The 27,602-nt window shown below is 42.9% G+C and overlaps 1 protein-coding gene across 5 annotated transcripts in view; it reads left to right on the top strand.

Moving 5' to 3' along the window:
- Positions 1 to 245: 245 nt before the first annotated feature.
- The window catches only part of Fsip1 (fibrous sheath interacting protein 1), a 123,129-nt gene continuing 95,772 nt past the window's right edge, over positions 246 to 27,602 (top strand). For 3 of the 5 annotated variants that reach the window (XM_052723540.1, XM_052723539.1, XM_052723538.1), the window contains exons 1-9: positions 247 to 448; positions 3,932 to 4,064; positions 5,505 to 5,685; positions 7,649 to 7,797; positions 8,899 to 8,992; positions 17,901 to 18,002; positions 19,183 to 19,307; positions 21,304 to 21,414; positions 24,774 to 24,932. In XM_052723540.1, coding sequence (XP_052579500.1) covers positions 354 to 448; positions 3,932 to 4,064; positions 5,505 to 5,685; positions 7,649 to 7,797; positions 8,899 to 8,992; positions 17,901 to 18,002; positions 19,183 to 19,307; positions 21,304 to 21,414; positions 24,774 to 24,932 — 1,149 coding nt within the window. In that variant the 5' untranslated portion in view covers positions 247 to 353. Of the gene's footprint in view, positions 453 to 3,931; positions 4,065 to 5,504; positions 5,686 to 7,648; positions 7,798 to 8,898; positions 8,993 to 17,900; positions 18,003 to 19,182; positions 19,308 to 21,303; positions 21,415 to 24,773; positions 24,933 to 27,602 lie in introns of all 5 variants that reach the window. The other 2 variants (XM_052723542.1, XM_052723541.1) reach the window with 2 other exon arrangements.

The following is a 27,602-nucleotide window of genomic DNA, read 5'->3' as shown; positions in this document are numbered from 1 at the left end:
GGACAGCTGGCCTGTAGGACATCCTAGTGGCTGGTCAGAGCCATTACAGCACCGGGATCTTTGCTCCGGAGTCCAACCTGAATATGAACAAACCATTCCTCAGCTAGAACACGCACTGTAAAAGTTTTAGGACGGCCCCAGCTCCGCAGCCTCCCACACCCACCGCTTCAGCGGTCCCCAGTGCCCATCTCTGATGGTACAGCCCTTTACACCTATCGCGAGACCGAGATCCTCGCGCTTCTAGTTGCCAGGGCAACGGCGTTCTTTGAGGCAGCGGGCTTGGGACTGCTGCATCTTTATCTCCACAGAGGCGGGGGTGGCGGGAAAGACCCGTCCCCTTCGAGGGGAAGTGGATGACGCTTGGATGTCAGCGGCGCCAGTCGGTGCCTAGGCGTCCAGCCTTCGTTCCCACCGGGAAAGTGAGGGACCGCACGGACCACGGGCAGAGGTCGGTAGGTGTGCGGCACAACCGAGAGGGGACGAGCGGAGTCCTGGCAAGGCTGGACTCGGGGGAGAGGGAGGGCTGGGTCCCCAGGGGCGGGGCCACCGCAGTGGGTGTGGTCTGTCCTCCCAAACCGTAGCGGGGCGTGGCTACGGGGGCGTGGCCATGCCTAGGAGGGACTGTGGAGTCTCCGGAAAGTCATGGTCCCTGCTGGAAACTCCTTCTGCATTAGTCCATCTTTCTGAACCTTCTTGCCACTGAGGTCTAGAGAACTAGTCAGTAGCGTAGACTGTAAACTGCACATAGTCATGACACAGAGAATAAGAAAATAGGAAGAGGGCCGGTAAACACTGGCCTGGAACTCAGTTTTTCTTATGATGGAAGAAATGTAAACCAAACCTATAGGTAGGTGCCTTTGGAAATCTGTCAGGCTGGGGAATATGAATAGGCTTTTCAGACAACCAAACCGGTAGCAAACCAATCTAGGGACACAGGCAGTTTTGCCTCAACAGAGCAGATCATGTACTAATTACATGAGCTGATCAAAAAATGGTGTAAAACTTTGGCATTTATGAGCAGTTATTATTACCATTAGAATCTGGTCACATATCTTCTTCACTGACCATCATAAGGTGACTGATACTTTAATTTTGATTCTTTTAATACCCAAAGAAAATGTGCATTCTATATCATTGTATGAGGAAATGTATGAAACAGGAATTTCTGTTTGTTATAGTTGCTCTTTTCATTGTAGGCCTACACAAGAGTGATTACTAATAACCACACAACAGAGTCAATATTAGGCTGTTTTGAAATCTCCTCTGCCAAGGAAATGAATCCATTGTTTTTCAGTTTTGCCTTAGGGCAGACAGCAGTCACATTCTTTGTCAAATATCATAAGAATGTGCTGTAGCCCTGTTGCTAGTATTGTCCCTGGGACCTCTTGAGGTTTGTGAGCCTCCACAGTCTACATAGCTCTCAACACTAGTGTCTTCTAACTTCCTACTAGGATGTCCCCTTAAGCCCACTTAGAAAGTTCCATGGCTTTCCTAGTCTGGAGTCCCAGTCTTCCAATTCCTCCAAAACACAGTATAGTCAGGCCTGTCACAGAAATGGCCCATTTCTTGGTACCCACTTCTGTCTCAGTTACTTTTCTGTTATTGTAACAAAGGACGATGACCAAGGCGACTCATAAAAGAAAGCCTTCCACCGACGTACAGTTTCCGAAGTTAGCGTTCATAATGGCAGCAGGATCAGCCGAGAGCTGCATCTTGATCTGAAAGTAGAAGGCAGAGGGAGCTAAGAGGAAGTGATGAGTTTGTTAAAAACCTCAAAGAGCTCCCCCACCTCCCATCCCCATGAAACATCTCCTCCAATAAGGCCACACCTCCTAATCCTTCCCAAACAGTTCTACCAATTGTGGACCAAGTAGTTAAACATTAGAGCTTATGGGGGGGGGCATCCTCATTGAAACCACCACATGGGCTTAGTACATCGTTGATTTCTTTGCAAACTATCCTTGTGTTTTCTTCTGACTCCTGGAAGATTGCCTAATCATTACTTTAGACATTAGTTTTCATTTTTATCAAATACTGTGGTCCAAATGTTAAAGTGTTGTGTAACATTCACAGTGGACGCAATAATAGAGCAATTTCTGGTCACAGCCCCAGGAGGCAGCCATCTTGAACTCTGAAATATTACGCTTAATTAACTATTGTTTGGCTTTATCAATTTTTAGATGTCCTCTTCAATTTCCTATTACAATAGACTCTTCTACACCCCTCCTTTTGGATACTGTTCCCCACCTCCGTATACTCAGTGAAGGCATGGTATTGGTTAAGTCCATACTCAGTGCTCCTGTAACTAAGAATGCATTGTTTGGTGGCTTTCTTGTGCAGCTCTTCATTTTTCATTAGGAATTTCTGTGTGAAAAGTGATTTCTTAAACGCACAATACATCTGTAAGATCCCATTACAATGGTCTTTATTCTGATTTCTTTTCCAGATGGTCAAATATACAGATAGCCTGTCAGTTACATTTTCTGTTAACCATGATTTATTTGATTTGATATGTTTAGGAGGGAACATTAATAGCAACAGACCAGTTTTTGAAGCAAATGGAAAGATTTCTGGGGTCTTTTCGCTGATCCATGTCACGGATGGGTCCCTGTGCCGTGGCCTTTTTTGACATGTATTATATTGGCTCTGCCACATGCTTCCATTTCCCCACTCCTCTCAAGCTGCAGTAAGTCCTTCTTGACAGGATGCTAAGGGCATGGAAAAGACATTTGGCCTTTTAGTGACTAATGCTTTTCGGTGGTGATGTGATGGGGCCAGGGTGATCCATCATCCCATAGTAACAATGTCAGGCCCTTCCTGAGTGAGCCCCAACCCTTTTACGGAGTGTGAATAATGTTGACATCAATGCCTTTTTCAGTTGCTGAGTGGGAAGAGCTGACCAACTGTTCTCTGAAGTTAGCAGCAGTGGCACATTGAGCAGCTGGAGGCCACGCCGTATTATTTCTCAGTGTGCCTGAGAAAATCTTCAGCTTATTAATGTTTGTGCTTCCTTCTATGTGTGAAGCCTCTTTAGGTTCTGAGTCTGTGGTCCACACAAGCATGAAAGACAGGCCCCTTTGTGGAATAAGGAGGGACATTGCAGTTTCGTTGCTTATGTGCAATCATAAGCATTTAGGAATGATTTGGCAGAAGCTATCCATTCATATTTAAGCTGGATTCTCAGTTCCTTCTAGTTTCCAGTATGCATACTGTTCCACCACCACCAGGCAGATCCAGAAGGGTCTTTATCAAAGGCCTGGTTTGGAAGGCTGTATGCACAGTGTTTACCCTCTCCCTCCAGCTGAAGCTGTTGTGCCTAGGTTAAGCTAGTCTCACTTCCCAAATCCACACTAGACGTACAGTGGCGATGATGAAGACAGTCTGTGGGTAGAGTCTAATGGAAAGTCGTTAAAGAGGAGGTTGACAGAGTACAGCCAGCTAGTGCAAGTCTGTCCTCCAATAAAGGATGTGCGTTTTATTCTCGTGTGCCAGTTAGAAGCAGAGCTGCGGAGTTTAGGAGGGGAGAGCTGATTAAATGAGGAAAGTGCTTCAGTGTGACTGATCTGGAGCAGGAAAGGCTGGAAGTGGGATGAGCCCAGAAGGAGGGAGCCAGGAGCCCCTAGCAGTGGGCCTAGACTGAGAGAGGTGTCCTTGGAGTGTTCTCGTGGGGAAGAGCAAGGTCACACGTTTCTGTTTTTGTTTTCCTGCTTCAAGACAGTGAGACAACATTCACATCTGCATTCCACTTCAACTGCTGTCAGTATCTGATGCATAATCTGGCATAATCTGTTCTTTTGATGACATGGAAGAGCATATATATATGACTTTGGTGGTGAACAGGTTCTGAGTAATTGGCTGTAAACATAAACTGATTAAGGAGCCGTTTAGATCTCTAAGTCACTTGCTTCTTAATTCTTTTGGCTTGGTTTAGGATGTCGATGGATGTTATAAAGGGAAACCTAGATGGAATTTCAAAACCAGCCTCTAGTTCAAGGTCCCGTCCTGGGAGCAGAAGTTCGAATGCTTCTCTGGAGGTGCTCTCGCCGGAACCAGGGGCCTTCAAGGTAATCTTCTGCTTGGAAAGGAATTGAGCTCCCAGTCACAATCGAGGAAACCACGATTGTCGTTAACTCCCATTGAAATGTCATCATTAGAGGCCTTCAGAGCGTATTCACAGGTTCCTGACTTCCGTAGATTGTTCGGGATGAGCACGCTTAGTTCTTTTTCTCTCTCCTCTCCACTGCTGGCTTTCTTTTAGGGTATTTTTTTTTTTAAATCTATGTTAAACTTTGATAAGGTTTGTGTGTTGTTTGGCTTCATAAGGGAACTTTGTATTCCAATATCTAATATACACCCATTGACATTTACTATGAAAATGGTTCAGTATTTAAAAATAGATGGCTCAGAGGTAAAGTACTTGCCATGTACTGTGAGAACCTGAGTTCGAACCCCCAGAACTCCATAAAGCTGGGTATGGTAGTGTACATCTATAAATCCAGTGCTTCTGTGATGAGGTGAGGGGTTGGAGACAGGAGAATTCCCCAAAGCTTTGGCCAGCTAACCTGGTGTACATGGTGCCTAACAACAGAGACCCTATCTCTTCTCATGAAGAGAGTTGCAGACTTGCCAGTTTATTCTCAGTGTCACACATCTGCCCTTGAGATCAGTACTAGGGCTGCCCATCGCTCTGGTGGAGTGTTGAGTATGTGAGTACCTTCCAGTGGTTGAGGCTGGGGGGCTGGAGTAGACAGTCGTCCATGGAGAGAGTTCCTTTGAGAACTCAACTCTTCCTGGGATGTATTTACTGCATTGTGGCTTTCATTGTTCTGTGCGGATTTTGGAGTTTTGCAAACTAGTTTTTCTTGACCCATCCATGAATGTCCCTTTTCGCATTGTGGCTTTCATTGTTCTGTGCGGATTTTGGAGTTTTGCAAACTAGTTTCTCTTGACCCATCCATGAATGTCCCTTTTCGCCCTCTCTCAGGAAAACACAGCTAGGCCAAACTGTTGTTTTCAAAATGAAGTTTGCTGAAGTGTAAAGGGAAGTTGAAACAAAATAGGAAACTAAGAATAACCAAAGTATATGAGTCTCTTTAGAAGTCTCTTATCAGAAACACACCTCATTCAAAATAGACACTTGTGAGTCATTCAGCTCTCTCAGCAGCAGGACGGGGGAAGGGACCGCTGTGGAGGACAGCGGAGAGCAGCATTCCTAAGCATGGCTCTGCAGGGCCAGTTTCAGCTCTTCCGCATTATTATTTAAGATTGTGGGACAATGGTATTTATTTGGTAAAATATTAAATTTAATTTGCAGTTAAGTTGCACTTTGTTAAAGGTCCTACGTTTCTAGGAGCTCCAGTGCTAGTCTGTATTTACACTTTTCCATATGTGCTTTCATTAATGTTAAATGCTATGAAGTGTGAAGTTTTAAGGAAATATATTCTCTTTTTAAGTGTCTTTGAGTATTATATTTTGGAAATTCTTTTGTTGAAAATTGTTTTTAGATTGATATGGTAAACAAGTTGAATTCTAGTAAGGAGGGCCACTCGTCAAACAGAAGCATGGAAGACAGAAGAAACAGTCGTCCTGACAAGTGGGCAGGCTACTCTGAGAACACAAAACCAGCCCGGGAGGGCTCTGCGGAAGACCCGGACTTGACTCAGCAGATGGTCCCTGAGCATTCAGGTGGGATGATCACTCCGTGATTGGCCAATGATAATTGCAGATACTGTATTTAAAGTATTAGAAGTCTATTTGTCAGCTATGTACAAGCGATAAACTAAAAAGGAGACTTGCTTTTGGTGAGAAATTAATCACTGCTTTTTACATATAAGAATATCGAGTCTTTACATTTAGAAATATAACAAAACATGTTACTTCATAAAATTATTATTATGCTTATATTGCATTCATTAAGGGGGAATATTTCTATATTGTATGGCATGGTTCATGGATCAGTTTTGATGGCTAATGTTGCAGAATAAGATGTATTAGGTCATTTATAAATACCCTTTAAGGGCAATCCCCGTGATGATGCGTAATATTGATATCTTAAAAGCTACTTTTCTTGTGATATTAAATTAATTCTGGTCAGATTGAGTTAGAACTGCAGTTTTCAGTTGTGCTGTGCAGGACTCTGGGGACGTGGGTGTCTCTGAGGCTCTTGCAGAGACTCTGTGAGGTAAATACCATCTTCATCATGACACTGGGATAGATACCATTTGCATTTTTGCCTACTGTATTGGCATTTGTAGTGATGGCCCAGAAGTAATGGTGAGTCAGCTGCTTGGGCCTAACTGCCAGTACAGACCATGGCACCAAATTGTGTGGGGTTGTAGTTGTTAAGAAAGAGCTAAGGGAGTTGTTGAGATTAGCTGTCAGGCCCAGTTCCCAGTATCTATTTATATATTTTTTTCATATTGTGTGAGTCTGTTCAAAATACCTGGTATGTGGGCAGTGAGCCTGGGAGTGCCAGGATTGGCAGCTAGAATTAAACTAGAAGCTATTATACTTGAAGTATGCAAGCAGCATCATTTTAGAAACCTCCTTGTTAGGTTAATACTCTTTTTTGATATCTTCCCTCTTTTTTCCTTAAAGAGTTAGAAATGTCCATTATAGGCAAACATCACTGACTCTTTGGGCTTTCACTCAGCATGACATACTGTTTTAAATGACCTGACCTGGGAAGTCTGAGACTTAGTACTGGAACACTGATGCTCATTTCAAGTTTATCAGTTTTCACAGGGGGGTGTTACCTGGTAGCTAAGTGCTCTCACTGTGAGTCAGACAAATTTAGGTGGAGCTTACTGTTTTGTTTACTAGTTAGACCACTTTGGATATGCATGCCATTCAGATACAAATTTGCCTCAGTTTACCAATTAAAAGGAAGAGAGGATGCATTGGGCTACTATGAGGACTGAGCAGTGAGGAGGGCTGATCAGTGCCTGTGAGAAAAGCACTTGGCACTCTTCCCATTGGGCAAGTCTACACATGGCAGTCGCTGTTACTATTTTATCATTAGTTATTAGGTTGTCAGTTAAGCCCTGAATGACAAAACTTCTAAAGTCCTTAATTTAAAATAAGATATCACCTGTTATCGTCTTCTTACAAATATTTTATGTGATTAAAAAAAAAAAAAAAAAGGAGAGGGGTCAGAAAAGGCGTGGCTATGGATGTGGAATACGTGGCTCGGGATACGCTGCCCTCTACTGTATGTAGCTCTCTGGTACATGCCTCCCCTTTCAGTTAGTCTGAAACAGTTTAGAACAGGGTGCGCGTCTCAGTCTTTACTTTTTGTTTGGTAGGTTTGGATGTAGACAATCTGGCAGGATGGAGGAGAACTTGGGACTTAAAATCACAAGAGAACAACTTCTGTGCCCAGTGCCGGAACTTACGACCCCTCTGAAGGGTTCAGTGGTCCCACTGTGGCACAGAGATAAATGTCCGCCTCTCAGTGTGATTGGACAGTTATATGAAAAGACACTCAAGAAATCACTTTGTCCACAAAGTTAGTACTTGATACTAAGTGTATTAGGTGCTACCATTGGCCATAAGTATCGGCGGATGAGAGAACAAAAAGTAAAAATCAAAGCAAAACTTTGCTGTTTTATCCAGCTTCAAATCCATTTCTACCTTTAATGCAATGCAGGTGTTCTCGGGGGGCCAGATGCTCAGCTTCAAAATGCTATTCGTAAAATGCACAGACTGGATAAGATACTGGCCAAAAGACAATGCAGAGAAAAGGAAGTTAAAAAGCGAGGTGCAGAAATGAGAATGAAGCTGTGGGGGGAACTCAAGGTAAGAACTGTGAGTCAGTTTCCTCTAATAATAAGGAAAGTGTGGCCTGTGGTGGTGGTAATGTGGTCCTGCCTTATTGACTTATTTTGCAAAAGTAGTGGGCGTGCGTGCGTGCGTGTGTGCGTGCGTGCGTGCGATGGATGTTTTCTGGAACCAGGGACGATAGTTGGTCTGTGACATTCCAGCCTTCTGGCCCTGCTCTGGCATGCTCGTTGCCTGTGGGCAAGCCCAGCAGACCTCTGCTGCGGGGCTCACTCCCTCCTGTGCTGTTCAGACTTTCCTGAGAAGTTACAAAATGGCTTCAGCCTGGGCTGTGGTCCCTTTGCCTCCGTGTTGCCACATTTCTGGAGCCTGATTTCAACTTCCTTTGGCCTCCGCTGGCTTCTTGTGCTCCATAGCGTGGAGAGGTCGAAGCTGAATAAATGTTGGCGCGGACTCAGTTGTAATTCACTCCTCCAAGGAGAGCAGCTGTGAGTGAGCGACCCTGTAGTAACACACTGCCGATTCTGAGGGCCATCCTCAGCCACTGGCTAACTCCAGGGCCGTGAGTAGGCACGCACTTGTACGAGCTTCCTAGGAAGACTATCTGGGTGAACAGAAAACTGGGCCAGATGTAAACAAGAGGATGATTTTGTACAATTTAGCCGAAAAAGTGAATCTGTTTGCTTTCTGCTGAAACACAAAGAAATTTTAATTTGTATTGAAATAAGAATTACAAATAGAAGCATAATAAAACGTCTTGAAATTTCAATTTGATGGATACCTGTGGATAACTCAATATATACATATGTATGTATGTAATTCAATATATATATATATATATATATATACATATACATATATTTGTATGTACCTGTGCATCTCTCTCTCTCTCTATCTATGAAGATACTTTAAGCAATGTGTATGTAAGTCTTTTTCTGGGAAAACCTATTGATGGAATTTTGGAGAAACAGGAAATATTAGCAGATTTCCTAGGTAAAGGAATGTAAATGACTAAACCTTCCTGTGTACATACACAGTTGAGAACTGGGTTAGATTAAGAACTGGCTGGTATATTTACTTTCCTTTTTCATATTTAAACTTAAACTATTCTTCCATCAGTCTGCAAAAAGCACTGAAGACTTGGAAAATGACGAAGAGTCGGAAAACACAAAAAGGTTTTTGTGTCTGACTTCGAAGTCTGCAGGAACAGCTGGTGAGTAGAGGGAGGTCGCTAGTGCTCTTATCCAGGGGTGGCGTGTGCTGCCCCTGAGGAAATAATTGATCATCTTAGGTAGGGCTGTAGGGAAGTGTCTGAGGGTAGATCTGTTTTAGTGTTTTAAGGGCTGTTCTATCTGCAGGGGTGAGAGGGAGAGAGCAGAGGGAACCCTGAAGCAGGCCCCGTGTGTCTGCACTCACTTCCTGTCCCTCTTGGATCCTCCAGATGCTGTTTTATGCCCTCAGTCTCTCCCTGCTGAGGTCTCACTACGGATCACTCAGTCCTGTGCGTCCTTTTTGTAAAGGTCCATTGCTGGCTTACCTGCTGTCTCACAGCCCTCCTTTAGAGGCAGTCAGTTTTGCTTCTTTCTTTGCTTTTCTTTGTTTTCCCTCCCCCTCCCTCCCTCCCTCTTTCCCTCCCTCCTTCCCTCTCTCCCTTCTTTTGCAGTAGGATAGTTTCAGAATCCCCTTTCATATGCCACATAGGGGGCAGTCCAGTTTTGTGTGGCCAGGGATGCTCTAAGCAGGGCCTCTGAGTTCTCTGAGAAGGCTGAGTTCCTTTTGTCCTTTACAAAGGGGATGTTTAACACTTCAGAACCCCAAATGCCTGATTCGGGGCTGTGGGAGGAGTTCTGGTGGAGGTGTGGTTTGAGGGAGAATATCTCTTCACATTTGTCCCTTTCGGGGGTTGAGGGGGAGGGTAGGGGGGGTAGGGGGGGCGGCAGCACTGAGAGCTCAGAACCTTGAGTGATTAGTTGTTTTTTTTTTTCCCCAGTAAAGAATTTCTTTTATTGTTTTCAGTGTTTCTGCTGAATGTTTATTTCTTCCATCATGCATCTTGTCTGTGATGGACTAGCATTTCAGTTTATGGCACTTTAATGTTTCAGCTTAAAGCTTTAGGTATACATACTCATTACTATTGAAGTAAAAAGAAAATGAAAATGTCACCTGATACTAAAGACAATATACGAGAGAAGAATAAACAAATAAAAAGAAGTACCATTATATGATGTAAAATATAAATTCTAAAATATATTAATACATATAAGTATTGTATATTTAATGTATTTGTGAATATAAATTTTATTGTTAATTCACATTGGGCAACCTGGTTTCCTGTTTTACAAACTGTGCAGAGCAGTTAGGGTTTACGGTGCCCCCAGCTGTTCTCCTAGGAGTCTGGGTGCTCCATCTGCACTGCCCCCTCGATATGGAAGGACTGACTTCTTTGTAAATGGACTTCTCCAAGTCTCTACTGGCTTAATGAAAGTGATAAAACATACACTGGAAAAAAGACAGCCTATTAAATGAATGGTCCTGGCAAAACGTGATAGCCGTCTGCAGAAGAGTGAGATTACAACCATATCTCTCACCCCACACAAAAATCAATTCAAATCAGACCAGAGACCTTAATTTAAAACCAAGACATTGAAGGTGCTAGGGACAACACTTTAGGATAGAGGCATAGGAAGGAATGTTCTGAACGGAACCCCGGCAGCACAGAAAATAGCTCCAAGAAATGACACATGGGATTTCGAGAAACTGAAAATGCTTGATGGGCCCATGAGATGATTCCGTGGGCAAAGACATTTGCATCCAAGCCTGAAAATGCAAGATTAACCTCCAGGACCCACAGGGTAGGAGGAGAGAACTGACTCCTGCAAGTTGCCCTCTGGCCTTCACATACCACACACACACACACACACACACACACACACACACACACACACACACACGCACACGCACACGCACATGTGCAATGAGCACATATATATACATATAAATTAAAAAGCTTGTGCATAATGAAAGAAACTAACTACAAATTGAACAGATAGCCTATAGAACAGTAGACACATTTTTTTTGACAGAACAGATAATTCTCAAAAGGAGAAATACAAATGACCAGTAAATATTTTTAAAAGTGTTCAACATCCTTAATCATCAAAGACACACACACATTAAAACTACGTAGGTATTCTATCTCACACGAGTCGGAATGGCTGTCATCTAGAAAACGTATGAGCAGTGCTGGTGAGGCTGTGGGGAAAGAGGAACTCTTCCTCAGTCTTGGTCGGAGTATAAACTGGTGAAGTCACCTTGGAAATCGGAGCAGAAGTGCCCCCAAAAGGACAACTAGAACTGTGCTACAGCCCAGCGAGACCACTCCTGGGCATCCACCCAGGAGATTCCATGTCCTGCATAGAGTACAGGCCCACTTAGGTTTGCTGCGGCTCTATTCACAGTAGCAAGAAAATGGAATCAGTCTAGCTGTCCATCAGAAGGTGACTGGATAACGAGAATGTCGTATGTGCACACAATGGGGTCGTATTGAGCAGTGAAAATGAAGTTTTCAGGCAAAGAACCGATTTCCAGGGAGGTATCCCAGTCTCAGAAAGACAGAGAGTACCTGTCCTCGATCATGTGCCAATCCCAGATTCTGATTTTTACACGTGTGTTTATGTGGGAGCGAGTGTGTGTAGAGGCCAGGGAACTAGAAAAGGGCCCAAGGGAAGGGGAAAAGCAGCGTCCGGGGAGGCAGTTGGGGAGGGTAACAGGACAGGAAAGCAGGCCAAGCCTCTGGAAGCGTTCTCAGTTAGCATTTCCTTCTTCCTGACATGTGTCAGGTTGGCATACACCTAGCTGGCACATTCCTGTCCACCCAGAGTGTTCCTGTGTCCCTTGCTGTGATGGGGAAAGTGCCAACTATTTGTACATTGTCCACTGGGTGGCAGCATCTAGTCGCAGCCCGTTCTTAAAGGAGCAAAGCTCTCAGCGTGGGACCTAGTTTGTCTTGACTTGGAATTAAACATCCAGAGCAAGTTCCTCATGATTCCTAAAGGTCTTCCCCAGTAACAGTTCCTCGGAGAGACTCTTCTGCCTCTTCAGCAGCTCCCCTCTCTCTTCTCTCTTAGGAGTCTAGTCTTCAGCATTTCTCTAAGAGGCTGTTTGGTTTTATCCTTTTTCTTTTCTTCCTGCTATCCTTATTTCTCTGTGGTGTAATTGTATTAGTTATCTGTCGCCACATAACAGATTAGCTCAGAACCTGGCCTATTGAAAAAACAAACAAGCAGTTCTGCCCTTAGAATTTCAGCCATCTTGGAGGAGTGTGGCTGGGTGGTTCTGACTAGGTTTCCTCATGACACAAGTAGGTGGTCGTCTGAAGGGGCTCCTGGAGCCCAAGGCTGCTTCTAACATCACTCATAATACTTCCTGGAAGACCTTTGGCTAGCCTCTTAAGTTCCTTATGAATTCCACGAATTCCTCTGTAGAATATTTACAATACAACAAGGCAGCTTGTATCCCTTAATACAGGAGATACGTACTCAATAGACTGGGTTCTTTTTAGCATTTCCATGATTACTAGACAACATTAACGAGAATATGGTGTCTCACATATGATCGTTCATATACCAGGGAATTTGGTGGGTTTCACATATTTATTAGTTATTCATTGGTCTTATGTAGCTCTGTGCTATATCTACTTCAATTGGTGACTACTTCAACATATTTTCACAATTTCTAAGTGATGTGGAGAAAAGATAGACTTTTTATGAATTTATGATTAACTGTATTATAATTTATAATTATACTCTGTTATGTAATATTTTATAATTAATTAGATCATGTTATTCATTGTGATTATCTTTAGTTGTATGCCTTGGATCTTGTTAATTTTGAACTTATTAACCAGAAAAATGTTAATTTTTGTGTCTTCAATAATTGTTCTCATTCTCAACACTAACTGAAGACTTAGTGTAGAAGATTATGCAGCCCATTTCAACAGCTAGTTAAATTATTATAGATTTCTTGATAAAATTAACATTTTTAAAGTAATAGATTTAAATAATGAATCTATCTTTTATTCCAAGGTCAGCCCTTCTTGCTTATGGAAGATTATTCTTTTAATTGGTACTGATTTGAATAGCTGAATTTATTCAGAAGTTCTGTTCTCTAAAGCAGGATTAGAGGCCGAGAGATGACTCAGTGGGTTGAGGTGCTTGCTGCCAAGCCTGAGCAACTGAGTTCCATCCCCAGAGCCTTCGGTTGAAGGAGAGAGCCAACCCCCTCGGGTTGTCCTCTGACCTCCACATGTGCGCTATGGCGTGAGCGGGCCCACACACATATACACATCTGTGCACCCAAACAAACGAGAAAGGATTAGGTTTTGTGTATATGTGTGTGTGTGTACATGTGTGAACATTTCTGTGTGCATGCCCGGATGTTGTAATGAGAGGGTGGGAGTAGTGGGTATATGTGCTTAGATATATTAACTTCAGAAAATCAGAGATCATGGCCACCATTTATTTCTGTGCTTTGAAACAGTTTACATAACACGGGGATTATCTGAACGATTTCACTGGAAACCCATCTGGCTCAGGTCGTCTCTTGGAGGCCATTCTCTGACTCTTCTCGGCTTCTCTCAGGTCCGCTGTCCTCCCATTTGATGGTTCTTCCGGAGTCAGTTTGGGCAGGAGTCCTCACTCTGGATTTAAAGTCTCCACATACACAATAAGAAAAACCCCACTAATGCAGCATCTCAAATTAGTATCTTAATAGTAATTCTCCATGTTGTGTGTCTTCTTACTATGTCTAATTTTGTTACTGGTTTTCCCTACTTGAAAAAAAAAAAGGAAATTAAGAAAAAAGTAAGCCTTTTAATTTTAGCAGAACTTCAAATTCACAGAAGAGTTACAAGGATGGTACAGAGATTTTTTTTTTTCCTGTCTACACCAGCCCATCAGGGGTACCTTTCATGAGTGTGGTATGTTTGAAGTGAACCAGTACTGGTACTATCTTGTTAAGCAAAACCCAACTTTATTCACATTTCTTTAATTTTTGCCTAATGTTCTTCTCCTGTCCCAGGATCCCATGCAGGACACCACATTATATTAGCCCTCATGCTTCCTTGTCTGTAATGATCTTGGCAGTTTTGAGGCACACTGGTCTGGCATTTTGTAGCATATCCACCAGTTGGAATTGAGCTCATGATTTCCCTATGATCAGACTGGATTGCTCACTCTTGGGAGGCAGATGACAGAGTTAAGGTGCATGTTCATTACGTCACGGTGTTAATATATCCCTTCTCTGGCAGAGGAAGTGTTTGTCCGAGTTTTCCGTTGTAAAGCCACTCCGAAGTGGCTCTGTACAGTCTCCATCTGAGGAGTGGGGAGCCATGCTTTGCCCCACTGAGAGCAGAACATGGGCCTACACTATCCTGCATTGTTCTGCAGGGAGCGTTGTCCGTTTCTCTCTGACTCACTCATTTGTGTCAGTACTAGGCTGGTATCAGTGGATTTTGATCTACACTGTGAGTTGGATTGGCCCCACTTCCCATCTGGCCGTCGGATGGTCTCTTAGCTGACCCGCGTCCCTTTGCCGCCTGCTGTCGCTGTGGGGTTTGTCTTGTTTCTCTTGCTGGGCACATCTTCTTTTTCTTGTTTCTGACTCTTCTATATTCCCCACCCGAGTCTTGGAACCAGCCATGTCTCCAAGGAGCCTGATTCCTGTCACTGGAGAGTGGTATTGGACGTCAGCATCTGGGTGCCATCTGGGAGTTTCTTCTAGGAAAAGAAATGTATGTGTGTATACTAACCCATTGCGCACGTGTCTATAAATATGCCTGTATGTGGCCGTTTCTGTATGAGCTAAAATTGAGTTCGCACACACTCATGTGTCTGCCTGTACTCCATCACCCGACGTGGACAGTTGTGGTTTAACCCTCTTGCTTATCTGTATTTCAACGTTGAGAAACCTGTTCCCACCTTCCGCCATCTCTTTACTCACTTATTCAGTTGCAGGGTACACAGTGTCGCTAACCCACAGAAAACACTTTTACCACCTGGAACGTAGTTCTCACATTTAGTTTCTGTTGCCTTTGGTCTTTCAGGATCCATTTTTCAGAGTTAGAGTTTTGGAGTTAAGCGGGCACCTTTTCATATGTTTCTATTTAATGAGATTGTGTTATTCATTTGTTATACATTTGGATTGTGTTACCACATTTCTGCATTCCACATGCCAATTCCTCAGTCTCTTAAGTGATCTTTTCAAAAGATCTACAAACATTGATTTTCACTCTTTATGTTCGGGTGGTAAATGCTTTTTAAAAAGGCATAGTGCCAACATGCACAATTACTGTGTTATATGGCATAGTTTTACTGCACTAAAAGAGCCCATTGTGTGAACCCTCATTCAGCTCTCCTTCCTTCCCCAACCTTCTAGCTGCCACTGAATTTTACTCTATTTATAGTTTTGCCCTTTCAAGAATGTTGTATAATTGGAATTTTCAGTGAAAGCCTTTCGACTACATTCTTTCACTTAGAAGTATGTACTTATGCCTTTTGCTGACATGGTAGCTAAACTTTTTTTTTTTTTGGTTGTTATGAATAATACTTCATTCTATTGATAACTATCTGTTCTAGTTGCATTTTTTGTTGTTGTGATAAAATACTCCGATAAAAAGCAATTTAGGGGAGAAAGAACCTTGGTAGTTCACAGTTCTCTGTTACAGTCCATCACTGGGAGGAAGCTTGTGGCAGAAGCTTGTCATATCACATCCACAGTGAAGGGAGAAAGGTATACATGAACCATATTGCTTTCTTGTGCTCAGCTCCATTTATCTACTCCTATGCAGTTCAGGACCTCCTGCCTAGGGAATGGTGCTGCCCATAGTGGACTGGATCTTCTTACATCAATTAACTTAAGGCAGCACCCCCAGACATGCTCACAGGCCAATCCCATGTAGAAAATCCCTTACTGAGACTCTCTTTCCAGGTGATTCTAGGTTGTGTGAGATTGACAGTTAAAGCTAACCATCATTTGTTCCTAAGGATCTGTCAATATTATTATTGTTATTGTTATTATTATTATTATTATTATTATTATTATTATTATTATAGATAAAGACTCTGACTGGAACCTGAGGCTCAGTGATTCATCAAGGCTGACTGGCTAATGAGTCTCATGGATCTTCCTGTCTCTGTCTCCCCAATGCTGGGATTACAACTATGCACCACCACACCCAACTTCCTTTGCGTGGGTTCCAGAGATTGCACTGAGGTGCTGTGTTTGTGCAGTGGGCACTCTACCACCTAAACTATCTTTCCAATCCCAAAATGTTTCATTTTAGTGAAAAACAATTTATCAGTTTTAATTTTGTGGATAGTGTGTGAAACTTGTTTTGTTTTGTTTTGAGTCTCACCATGTAGCCCTGGTTGGTCTGGAACTCACTGTGTAGGCTGGCCTCGAACTCACAGAGATCCAGCCGTCTCTGCCTCCTAAGTGGTGAGATTAAAGATGTGCACCACCATACTTGCCATGCTTTTTAAAACAAAAGATTTCTGTGGCACAAACTGGCCACATGTCATGTTAAGTCACTGAGGAAACTGATTTTTAAGATTGTTTTAGGGCTAGGAAGTGGTGGCTCATGCCTTTAATCCCAGGACTCAAGGAGCAGAGACAGGTGAATCTCTGTGAGTTTGAGGCCAGCCTGGCTTACAAAACAAGTTCCAGAGCAGCCAGAGCTGTTACACAGAGAAACTCTGTCTCAAACAAACAAACAAACAAACAAACAAACAAACAAACGATTGCTGTGGGAGAACACCATGACCAAAAGCAACTTGGGGAGGAAAGGGTTTAATTCAATCACACTTCCGGGTACATCCATCACCAAGGGAAGTCAGGGCAGGAACTCAAGCAGAACTGGAACCTGGAGTCAGGAACTGATGCAGAGGCCATGGGGGAGTGATGCTTACTGGCTTGCTCCTTGTGGCTTTTCTCAGGCCCACATGCATAGGGATGGCACCACTCATGATGGGCTGGGACTTCCCATGTACTTGTCTATAAGCAAAGCTTAGGGACACATTTTCTCAACTGAGAGTCTCTCCTCTCAAATGACTCTAGCTTGTGTCACGTTGACATAAACCTAGCCAGGACGAAGATATACAATGATTAAATTGACTAATATGAGAACATAAAAAAAATTGCAGTCAAACAAAATATGTTAAACATTGCAATGTCATATTTTCTTCATGGAGCTTAGCTCAAGAGAATGCTAACTTCCACGAGTCTCCCAAATGTACTCTCTCTCTTTTAAATTAAAAAGTGTGTGTGTGTGTGTGTGTGTGTGTGTGTGTGTGTGTGTGTGTGTGTGTGTATGTGTGTGTGTGTGCAGGTCGATGGGGAGTGCATGCCGTAGCTCACGTGTGGAGGTAGAGGACCCTCCATCTTTACATAGCTCACGTGTGGAGGTAGAAGACCCTCCATCTTTACTTGGAATGGAGCTCAGGTCATCAGGCTTGCACAAAGTGCCTTGGCCCATGGAGCCATCTTGCAGGCCTTGTCTTTTGTTTTTCTGAGACAGAGACTTATAAAGCCCAGACTGGCCTTGAACTTGCTGTATCTCAGACGATGACCTTAAACTCCTGGGCCTCCTGCGTCCTCTCCCTGTTGCTGAAATCTCAGTTACCTGCTACCATGCCTAGCTCAAAGGCAGTCACTGATGGCCGACTGTACACTTAAAATCTTCAACTTGGAGGCCTAAAATAAAGACGGAAAACATAATTCTGTTACTGAGTGTGTGCAGTGTCTGTATCACAGTCTGGGATCTGCCTAGGTCATCGGTAGAGAATGGTGATGCTCTAGCGGGCTCTTGTGCGTCTAGGAAGTGCCATCCTGCTGTCTTGTCTAGGGAAGTGCTGTCTGGCTGTCCTCTGCCATTCGTTAAGTCTGTGGCTCCTGTGATGATGACTGCCATTTCAACTTGGGAGTGACTTTTAAAAAACAGTTGGTGAGTGTGGAGGGGTTGAGGAATAGCAGAGGAGCATTCAATCCTCTCTCTCTCTTCAGCTGTGTAAATCATTTTGTTTTGTATAGATTGAACAAGTGCTTTTTTTCTCTTTTTGTGTCAGGAGAGCCTTTACACTGTGAGTCTGAAGACACCTTCTTCTCGGTATTTCATACTCAGATTCCTCCAGAAAATTATGAAAATTGCGTGCAGACTGTCAAGAAGGGTATGTTTAATTAGTGTGATTTATATAGATTGCCACAAGAGGATGCTGGATGTATACAGAAATAGCCATGGATGAAGGGGACTTGGTATAATTTATAGTAGTGGACAGATATAAGTAGCTAGAGTTTAAGGTGCAACATAAAGGTTGAGGTTATAGCTCAGTGGCAGAGAACTTGTCTAAGACAGGACACGTCCTAGGTTCAGTCACAGCGTTACAAACACATGTCGCATATAATCCGTTGTGAGTTGACCCATGTTAAAGTTACCGATGGAAACTTCATTATTGCACTCTATTACTGGGTGTTTGAAATTTTGCATGATAGTTTTTAAAAAGTAGACTGTAGACTTCCTGTTCCTCTGGCTCTTAGAGTCTTTTTTCACAATTGTAATTATGTAATCATTTTGAATTTTTCAATACTAGATTTTACCTGTGATGTGGAAAAAAAATGAGCCGTTGATCAAAACAGAAAAGAAACCTTTTTCAAATACAGGAAGGATTTCTTCTTCCATAACACTCTCTGAGCCTCAGGTGCAGGAGTTGTCTTGTAGATGTATCATTTGGGGTTGAACACCCCACCATCATTTGTTCTCTGCATTTTGATTGGTTGTGAGAGAGGGAGAAATAGTTTTCTTCAGGAAAGAGCCTCCCTGTTGGTTATCCAATACCAAGTGGACAGCCCTGAAATCATATCATACAAGTAACTTTATGTGGACTGAACAGGTTGCATATAAATGTTTATTTATATATATTTATGATATATATATATATATCATATATATATATATATATATATATATATGATATATATATATCTCAACAATTAAAGGAAAAGAGGCCATGATCTGAGAGAGAGAGCAAGGCAGGTACCTGGTGGTGGTGGTGGTGGTGATGGTAGGGGTTGAGGTAGGAAATAGAAGGAGGGAAATGATATAATTGTATTTTAATTAAAAAATTATTTTAAAAAGTACGCTGCCACTGATAGAAATCTGGCTTAAAGAAGATGGGGAGAAAATAAATCTAAAACAAAGAAAGAGTCCATATTGTGTTTCTAGGTCAAGAATTTAAAAATTATTTATTCTATATGTGTTTTTAAAATATATTTTAATGTATACTTAAAATGAATTTTTAGTATGGCACACAATTATAATTATGAGCTCATCTTGAACTTTTTCAATACTAGATTTTACCTGTGATGTGGAAAAAAATGAGCCACTGATCAAAACAGAAAAGAAACTCCTTTCAAATACAGAAAAGATTGAGCTTAGGAGTAAACCCAGCCAGGATTTTATTAAGCGGAACATTGAGGTGAGTATCTCATGATTCAAGCGACAATGTGGGAGTGTGCCGGGGCCAGAGAGGGTCCCGGTGTGGGATTTATTCATTGTCTGTCCGTGTGTGAGTGGGTGGTGCATGTGCGTATGTGCATATGTGGGTACACATGCCTGTGTAGGCTCTCTAGTCTAGTTACATCACATCACCCATCTTGCACTACCCCGTCTCCTTCTATCCTAGTCTGTCTCTTTCAAAACTGCTAGCTCCAACTAAAATTTTCATTCAGAAATAGTTTAGTTTCTGAAATGGAAAGAGCTTTGAGCTCTCCAGATTTTAACTTGCACATCAATAAAGTGTGTGTGTGTGTGTGTGTGTGTGTGTGTGTGTGTGTGTGTGTGTGTGTGTGTGTTTATCGACTTACTTTTGTTACAAGACTTGATATTGTAGTGACTGCGTTTACAACTTGGAGTGGAAAACGTTCCTGGCGGAGCAGCAAGCCTGGCTTAGAGACCAGCTGGTAGTCTACCTCCCCTTAATCCCCGCTCTGATCTCTCCTCTGGTCCCCCCTCCTGTCCCCCACTCTGATATCCCAGTGCTTGGTTACTATCCTTGATTCAGGGGTTCATCCTTGGTGCACCACAGCCTGGGCAACCCGATTTGGTTTGTCTTTAAGGCAGACACAGATGAGTTAAGAGCACAGGGACTCCTTTATTAGCCCAGAATGCTAATTAATTAATCTACAAGGAACGTCTGTGGGGTGGACAGACGCTCACAGTGACTACTTGGACAGCTCGTCACTGGGAAACCACGGTGATAAAGCATCAGCAAGACGAGAGAGCTGTGTCCTCAGCTCGGGCCTCAAGCGCTTCTCACAGCTGGCATGCCGTTCCATGCATCTTGGTTCCCGAGTCCATCTGCCACGGCCAGGCCGGGCTCTGCCAGGCCGGGCTCTGCTGCTCTCTGTCTTCTGTGCTCCTTGTCCGTATAACTTCAGGGACCCGTTCCCACCTTCATCTGCCCTCGTCTCTGCTGGCCCATTGGATCCTGATGGACTGTTTCATTTTCCAAGAATAGTGGAGTTTTCTCTGTTTCCAAGTTCTTGCTAATCTACACAATAGCTTCAATTTAGATTCCCCTTCTCTCCATTTAACAATATCAATGGAATCTTTATTTAAATGCCTTATATGATATTCTAGAAATTAACTAATTTATTTTTGAGATAAGGTCTCATGTAGCCCAGGCTGGCCTCACGCTTCGTGGGATTATAAATATGCACCATGATGCCCAGGTTTCTGAGGTGCCAGAGATTGAACCAAGGGCTTCATGCATGTCTCACAAGTCCTACCAACTGATTTATATGATCAGCCCTGACATTCTAGAAATTTAAAAGCAGTTTCACTAAGTGGATGGGCGGTACCAGGGGTATCCGAGTCCGTCTTGGTGTCTCAGCCAATGTTTTTAGGCTTCTACATCTGCATATCTATATCCCCTATATCAATATATCTAAGCATCTATCATCTGTATCTATGTATCTGGAGAAAGAAGTTTGAAAGTAGCTTACATTAAAATTTTTTTTTTATATAAAAATGACTTTTGAAGTTAATAAGAAGGCCTGCCTGGAGCCAGTGAGATGACTTTGTGGGTAAAGGTGCTTGCCCCAAGCCTGAGTTCTACTCCTGGACCCACACAGTGAAGGAAAGGTCCCCCAAGTTGTCTTCTGACTTCCACATATGTACTGTAGCCAACCAATGCATGCATGAACACGCGCGCGCGCACACACACACACACACACACACACACACACACACACACACACACAGATAAAAGAGGACTTGCATATACTGGAAATACCTGCTTGAAGAATGATCATTTATAAAAGATTTATGGTAAAATAAAATTACTTAGCAAATCAAAATACTAATCTCTCAAATTTTAAAACTTAGTGTATTTATTTTATAGAATTTTCATTTTTTTTACTGGACTACACATTGCACTGCATGTTTATCTTTCTTATTAATACATCCTGTAGTTGGCCAAGAGTTCAAGAAGCCCGGTGGTTATGATTGACAGAGAGAGGAAAAGGCTGGATGAACTCCTGAAAGGCCTGGACGATACAGATTCAGGACTGTCCAGTTCTGAGGTATGTAAGCTTGGACTGTCAATGACTTTACCTGTCTTGATCTTTGTATGCCATTCGACCTCTTAGTACAAATTTACAATTTTCCAGTTCAAAGACACTCTCTGCCTTATAAAATCCTAATGTTTTCAAATTTATTTCCTCAAAGAAACATGCTCTCGTGTGTTACCTGAAGCACTTGGTGCTCTGGTCTGACTTTTATTTCCCAGGTTGAATAGGGATTTGATAGGACTGGAATGGGCCCTGCCCACATCCTTGTTATCTGCGATCTGGTTATGTGTCAGAGGCCTGCAGCCAAATGGGAGACCAGGACACACAGGTGCCGAGGGTAGCATTTACTGGAGGTTCCAGAGCAGTCCATGCGCAGTGACAGCTGTGGCCACAGGGGAGGCTGTTCCAGATGAACACTAGGCCCCAGCTCTGTTACTACCCTGGCTGCCAGAATCCGAATTTTTGAGAGAAGCTAAAAAATCAGATTTTTAAATGGGAAACATGTGTTTTAAATGTCAACAATTAATTCCTTGGAAAAAATTCTGTGTGGACAAACATAATAGCCCTTCTTCCACTCCAAATCCAAGGCAAATGTCAGAGCCTCACAGATTACAACCTTTGAAGGCCCTGTGGGTGCTGGGTGCAGGGATGGAGGCCAGGGGTGGGTGACGCACACTGCTAAACACCACAAAATTCTGAAGTCACCTCAGCTTCGCTCATCAAGGTAATTGTCTTAGTTTATTAACAAAAACTTCAGTAGCAGAATTGGACACCCGGGTGTCATTTTTAGTTATTAACTGTGAAACTGGGTGAGCCCCTTCCTGTTGGGGTGGTCAGTATACGGTACCTCTCTCTCTAACTGTTCTTGCTATGCTCTGACAGTGAATTGTTGTGATTAATATTGTCTGGCATATTGGCTTAGTTAGTATTGATGTTTTATCCCTCACGTATTTTAAACTGTATAGTATCAATTTAAACAATATTTTTGTTACTTTAAACTACTTTTTGTTGTTATTTGGAATGACCACTGATAAAACTTGGCACATTTCCTGACGTCAAATTGTGTATTTTAATGATCATATTTGATCTGTTTTATTTGCTAACTCTTTTCCCTCACATTATTTGGGAATCCTGTTTCTGACCTGGTATTGTTATTATCTCTCAACTTTAGAAGTACTTCCTTGTACTGGCTGGTTTTGTGTGTCAACTTGACACAAGCTAGAGTCATCAGAGGAAGGAGCCTCGGTTGAGCGGGTGATGGTGGTGCGGGGGGGGGGGGGGGGGGGGATGCCTCCATGAGACCAGATGTAAGACATTTTCTCAATTAGTGATCATTGAGAGAGGGCCCAGCCCATGGTGGGTGGGGCCATCCCTGGACTGGAGGTCCTGGGTTCTTAAGAAAGCAGACTGAGCAAGCCAGTAAGCAGCACCCCTCCATGGCCTCTGCATCAGCTTCTGCCTCCAGGATCCTGCCCTGTCTGAGTTCCTGTCCTGACTTCCTTCAGTGATGAACAGCAATGTGGAAATATAAGCCGAGTAAACCCTTTCCTCCCTTCCCATCTTGATTTCTGGTCATGGTGTTTCATCACCATGTAGCAATAGAAACCCCAACTAAGACATTCCTAAAATCTCACATCTTGACCAGCCTAGATTTGGGGTAGGATTGGTTTTCTCCCCCCACCTTCCTTTCCTCCTGAATGTGTTGAAGTCATCTGAAATTTAGTTTCAGAATGTTGAAAGTTTTTACCTTTGAAACAGTATGTTTCTTGTATTTTTTGAATTCTTTTTTAATTGCTTGTATGTGTGTGTGTGTATGCAGTGAATATGTGTGTACAAGTGTTGTGTGTACACACTCATGTACATGAATGTGAGACTGCAGGCTGAGGCCTCACCTGTCCCCCATTGCAGCAAACAGGTTTTGTAGTGGAACCCAGGTCACTTACGTCTGATACTAGTGAGTGGATGAGCTTGGCTACTAAGTTACCTGCTCGAACCCTGACTGGAAAGGAGGCTGGGGAGATCATCTCTGGTTTCTATCTTGGGAAGGTGAGGCACCTGCAAGCCAGAAAGTTTAAGCTTCCCACACAGGCTGACGGCGTCCAGGTGGTGCTGGACAGGCAGAGCCAGACAGTGTTACCTTCCATTTAATATATGACATTTCTTGCTGCGGTTGCATGGTGCCTGGACATTAATGTTTCTGTTGGGTTTTAGCGATAGATTCCTTTAACTATAGCTTCATTAAAAATAATTTCATTCCGGCAAGAGTTTTGAATGAATTGCTATTTAGTCATTGGGTCTATAATTTTAGTTTTGGTAATTGTTCATCACTTAGATCATTCAGTATTTATATCAATTTTATTTGGGAAATGAATCAACCAGTTTCTTATTTGTGACTAATTGGGTAGTACTACTTTCCTTGTATTTTTAGACTTTCAGGCTTTGTACAGTTTTTTTTTTTTTACTGGAAATAACATGACATTGTAATAAACCCGAGGTCAGTTTTCTGAACACCACTCATCACACCTTCTTCCACTTTTGCGGCCATGAGTCTAACAAGCCCTGGCTGCAGCACTTTGTGCCCATTCAGATTGACTCGCCTGTGCCCGATAAAATGATCATGCACCGTAAACATTCAGTGTGGCAGTTTAGAATGGATCCTATAAATGGATCTTATTTCTTAAATTTTTATCCTTATTTATGTGTATGCATGTATGCTGTGCATGTGTGTGTGCCCACAGAGGCCAAAAGAGGGCATTGGATCTGGAGGTGAAGCTCTAGGCAGTTGTGAGCTCCCTGATGTGGGTGCTGAGACCAGCATGTGGTTCTTCTGCAGAAGCAGCCCCAGCTCTTAACCACTGAACCATCTCAGCAGCTGCTGTGATTGGCTGGGACTCAGTTACTCGGTTACAATAGCATACTGTTGTTATAATTGGTTTATATCTTAAGCTAAGTATAGTTCACTATACACGAAGATTTTGGGCTAAACTTATTTGGGCATGGAGACTAGTTAAGGCCAAATTATTTTGGTTCATTGGGATAAAGTTTGAAAATACCACACTTATATATCTGTTGAAGCTGATTTCTTCCCAACATGTCATAGTTTTTGTTTGTTTGTTTGTTTGTTTGTTTTTAAGTAGAAGAGTGATCATATGAAAGAGAACCAGTTTATGAGGCTGAGGGACTCTAAAGAGATCACCAGAAGACACTTTGCCCAGGCTGAGAAGATAATAAAACCATAAACTTTACTTACTTTTCATTATCCAGTGGTGTCTGTGTTTTGTAAGCCCTGGGCTCTGATGGAGAGGTCTAAAAAGTATGTTTTGAAACAAATGTAGCACGGGAATGACCTGGTCACCTTGGTTTCCTTTTAGAGTGATCAGTGTGGTTGGCTGGTCCCAGGAGAAGGCTATACCCTTGCAGCCACTGACTCTCAGCAACTTGCTCAGATTGACACAAAACTCCAGGAGTTCTCTGTGGTCTCGCCAACCGTCTTCAGCCTTTACCCAGGACTTGAGAGTCAGAGCAATAAGGTATGTTTTGGTTTTGTTTTTGGAGCGGGGAGGGCGAGTTGAGACAGGGTCTCTCTACATAGTCTTGGCTCTCCTGGAACTCCCTCTGTAGAACAGGCTAGCCTCAGATTTACAGAGGTCTTCCTGTTTCTGCCTCCCGAGTGCTGGGCCTAAAGGTGTGTGCCACCATGCCTGGCCTAATGATAAGGAATGTCTAACTAGGAGCATGGCTGCGGACTGCGGACTGTTCAGGTTAATGCTGCAAAAGCTACTGCGTGCACTTTGTAATCTCAGCTCAAGAGGCTTTGTCCCGTTGCTCTTCTGTGAGTGCAGCTGCAGATATTTCAGTCTTCCCAGCACTGTGTACTTTCTTTGGGTTATTTCTACTTTCTACCCATTATTTCTTTCAGTTGGGAATTTTCTGGGATGGGGCAATTGAGAAGCTACTACTTATTTTAATATTATCGTATCTTTATGATTTAAGATAGTTCTTGGTCGGGATTAGAGAAGTATTCATTAGTCCTTTGCAGCCAGTCACGTGCCCCTTACTCTGTCATGGTCTTCCTCCTCCTTTAACAGCGAGAATGAAGCTTTGCTGTGGTAATATCTCTCCTCTGACAGCTCTGAAATAAGTGTGAATGGCCCCCTCCAAAATTCTTCTGCGGAGTGTAGAGTGTAGAGGACAGAGAAGAGCAGTGTTGGACACAGGAAGCTTCCTTCCTTCCTGCTCCTCTCCATTCCAGTGCCAGTGGTCTCGTTAGGGCTCGGGTGGTGGTATGAAGAGAAAGTGTGTGTGTGTGTGTGTATGTGTGTGTGTGTGTGTGTGTGTGTGTGTGTTGCTCTTTCAAAAAATTTAAGTATCAGTAACTTACAGTAAGTCCATTCTAGAAGATGCTTAAAAGACCTTAGCTAAAGAAACTGTCCCAAAGAAACAGTTTAATAACTGGTGGCACCTTGGGAGCTATCTCAGCTTCCCTAGGTTAGAATTCTAGGTCCAGGAGGGATCTATTCCTGACCCCTTGAGCAGAGGCAGTAGTGGTATTGTTTCCAGCACTCATTTCTGGATTGGGGTCAGAGTTCGTGGAAAGAGAGGATTGGAATACTCCTTGTAATCGAATGTGCCCTGGGACTTTGACACAAGTTACTCGAGTGTGTTTTGTTTCTATCACCAAGTTCTGCCTCTCAATAAGAGGTAGTTAAGATGAGTGATAAAATTGCCTGGAGGTCCCTCCAGTCTTTTCACATTTCATCTGACTTTTTGTTGTTGGTAGGGTTCTAGGGCAGCTATGGTCTAAAGCCTCAGCAGTGTTTGTGGAGATAGATGATACTCTGGTCATGGCTGTCAGCCATTCTTCTCCACGGAGGCTGAGGATTTAGAGATTTGTTCAGGATTTAGAAATTCAACTATATTGTGAGTTCTTTGCTAGATTTTGTTATCATCATCTGAATCGCTGATGCACAACTGTGCTGGTGTGGGCTGAGATCATGCAGTTTTGTGTGAAACAACATTTTTTCACAAAACCAAGAGAAGACGGCACTGAATGCAGAAATGGACCAGGAGCGTAATAGTTGCTGAAAAGAAGTAACTGATGTTTCTTCCGTGCAAGGCAGCAGATCATTTGGCCGTGTGTTCAGTTTCCTCTTGGAGCGTCTAGCGCAAGCCAGCACAGCACATTGAACTTTCAAGGAGAAATGCAAGCCTAGCAAATTATTTCCTGGTAATCATTTTTGAATTGTGATATCTCCTGAATAAGTTCACTGAAAAGAATGCATAAGCTCTTTATCTCTGTGTAGTTGGTGAATGGGCTCCAATCTGTTGTTGAGCACAAACACTTAGCATTTGAATTCATTTCGTTTTCATTTGTCTGCAGACCATTAGGCTCATCAGCAGTTTTTCTTCATGAACCTTTAGAAGAATGTCGTTCAAGTGGAATATAAATTCCTACTTAGAGACTTCTTTTTATTTGTGTGTGTGTGTGTGTGTGTGTGTGTCTGTGCGCGTGTGTGTTCCTGTATGCCTGTGTGTGTGCATGCTTATTCATGTGGGTGCTAGCAGAGTCCAGAAGAGGGTGTCAGGGCCTCCAAGCTGGAGTTGCAGGCAGTTGTGGGTCACTTTGAGCGCTTCACAAGAGCAGCAAACACTTTTAGCTGTGGAACCATCTCTCCTGTCCCTAAATTTCTACGTTCAAAAGAATTCAACAGACATTAACCTAGGGCTTACTGTATATTAGGAATCACAGGGGCTTGATGATCAGTCAGGCACATGGGTTACCTTGGAGTACAAAAGCCTCGCTTTGAGTAGCGTTACTCAGACTGAGCAGGTTATATTTAGGAATATATGTGTATGTACATATAGACATGTAACAACAACAGCAAAAAAATAAGAGGTCATTCAAGTGTCTGCCTCCAAAGCATGAGGACCCGAGTTTGAATCCCAGAATCCACCTCAAAAAAACCACAGAAGCCTGCCACCACATAGCACAAGGTTGGAACTGGTGGTTGTGGGGCCAGATAAATTCACAAATGGGCTTCCTTAGCCCCATGAAGTGTCTACAAATGTTTGTAGTCAATATTTAAAAGTTAAGTGAATTCGAATGAAAATGCTAATTTCTAGTTTTTCTTTGAGAAATCAGAAAATATGGCAACACTTCTCCTGACTCCTTGGTGTCAGCTAGTGGACTAGACTGAGCG

This window comes from Peromyscus californicus, unplaced genomic scaffold, assembly GCF_007827085.1.
Source record: "Peromyscus californicus insignis strain IS unplaced genomic scaffold, ASM782708v3 Scaffold_7__1_contigs__length_154581171, whole genome shotgun sequence".
NCBI classification, from domain to species: domain Eukaryota; kingdom Metazoa; phylum Chordata; class Mammalia; order Rodentia; family Cricetidae; genus Peromyscus; species Peromyscus californicus.
The sequence above is the reverse complement of the archived record's forward strand: the minus strand, read 5'-3'. Positions and strand labels throughout refer to the sequence as shown.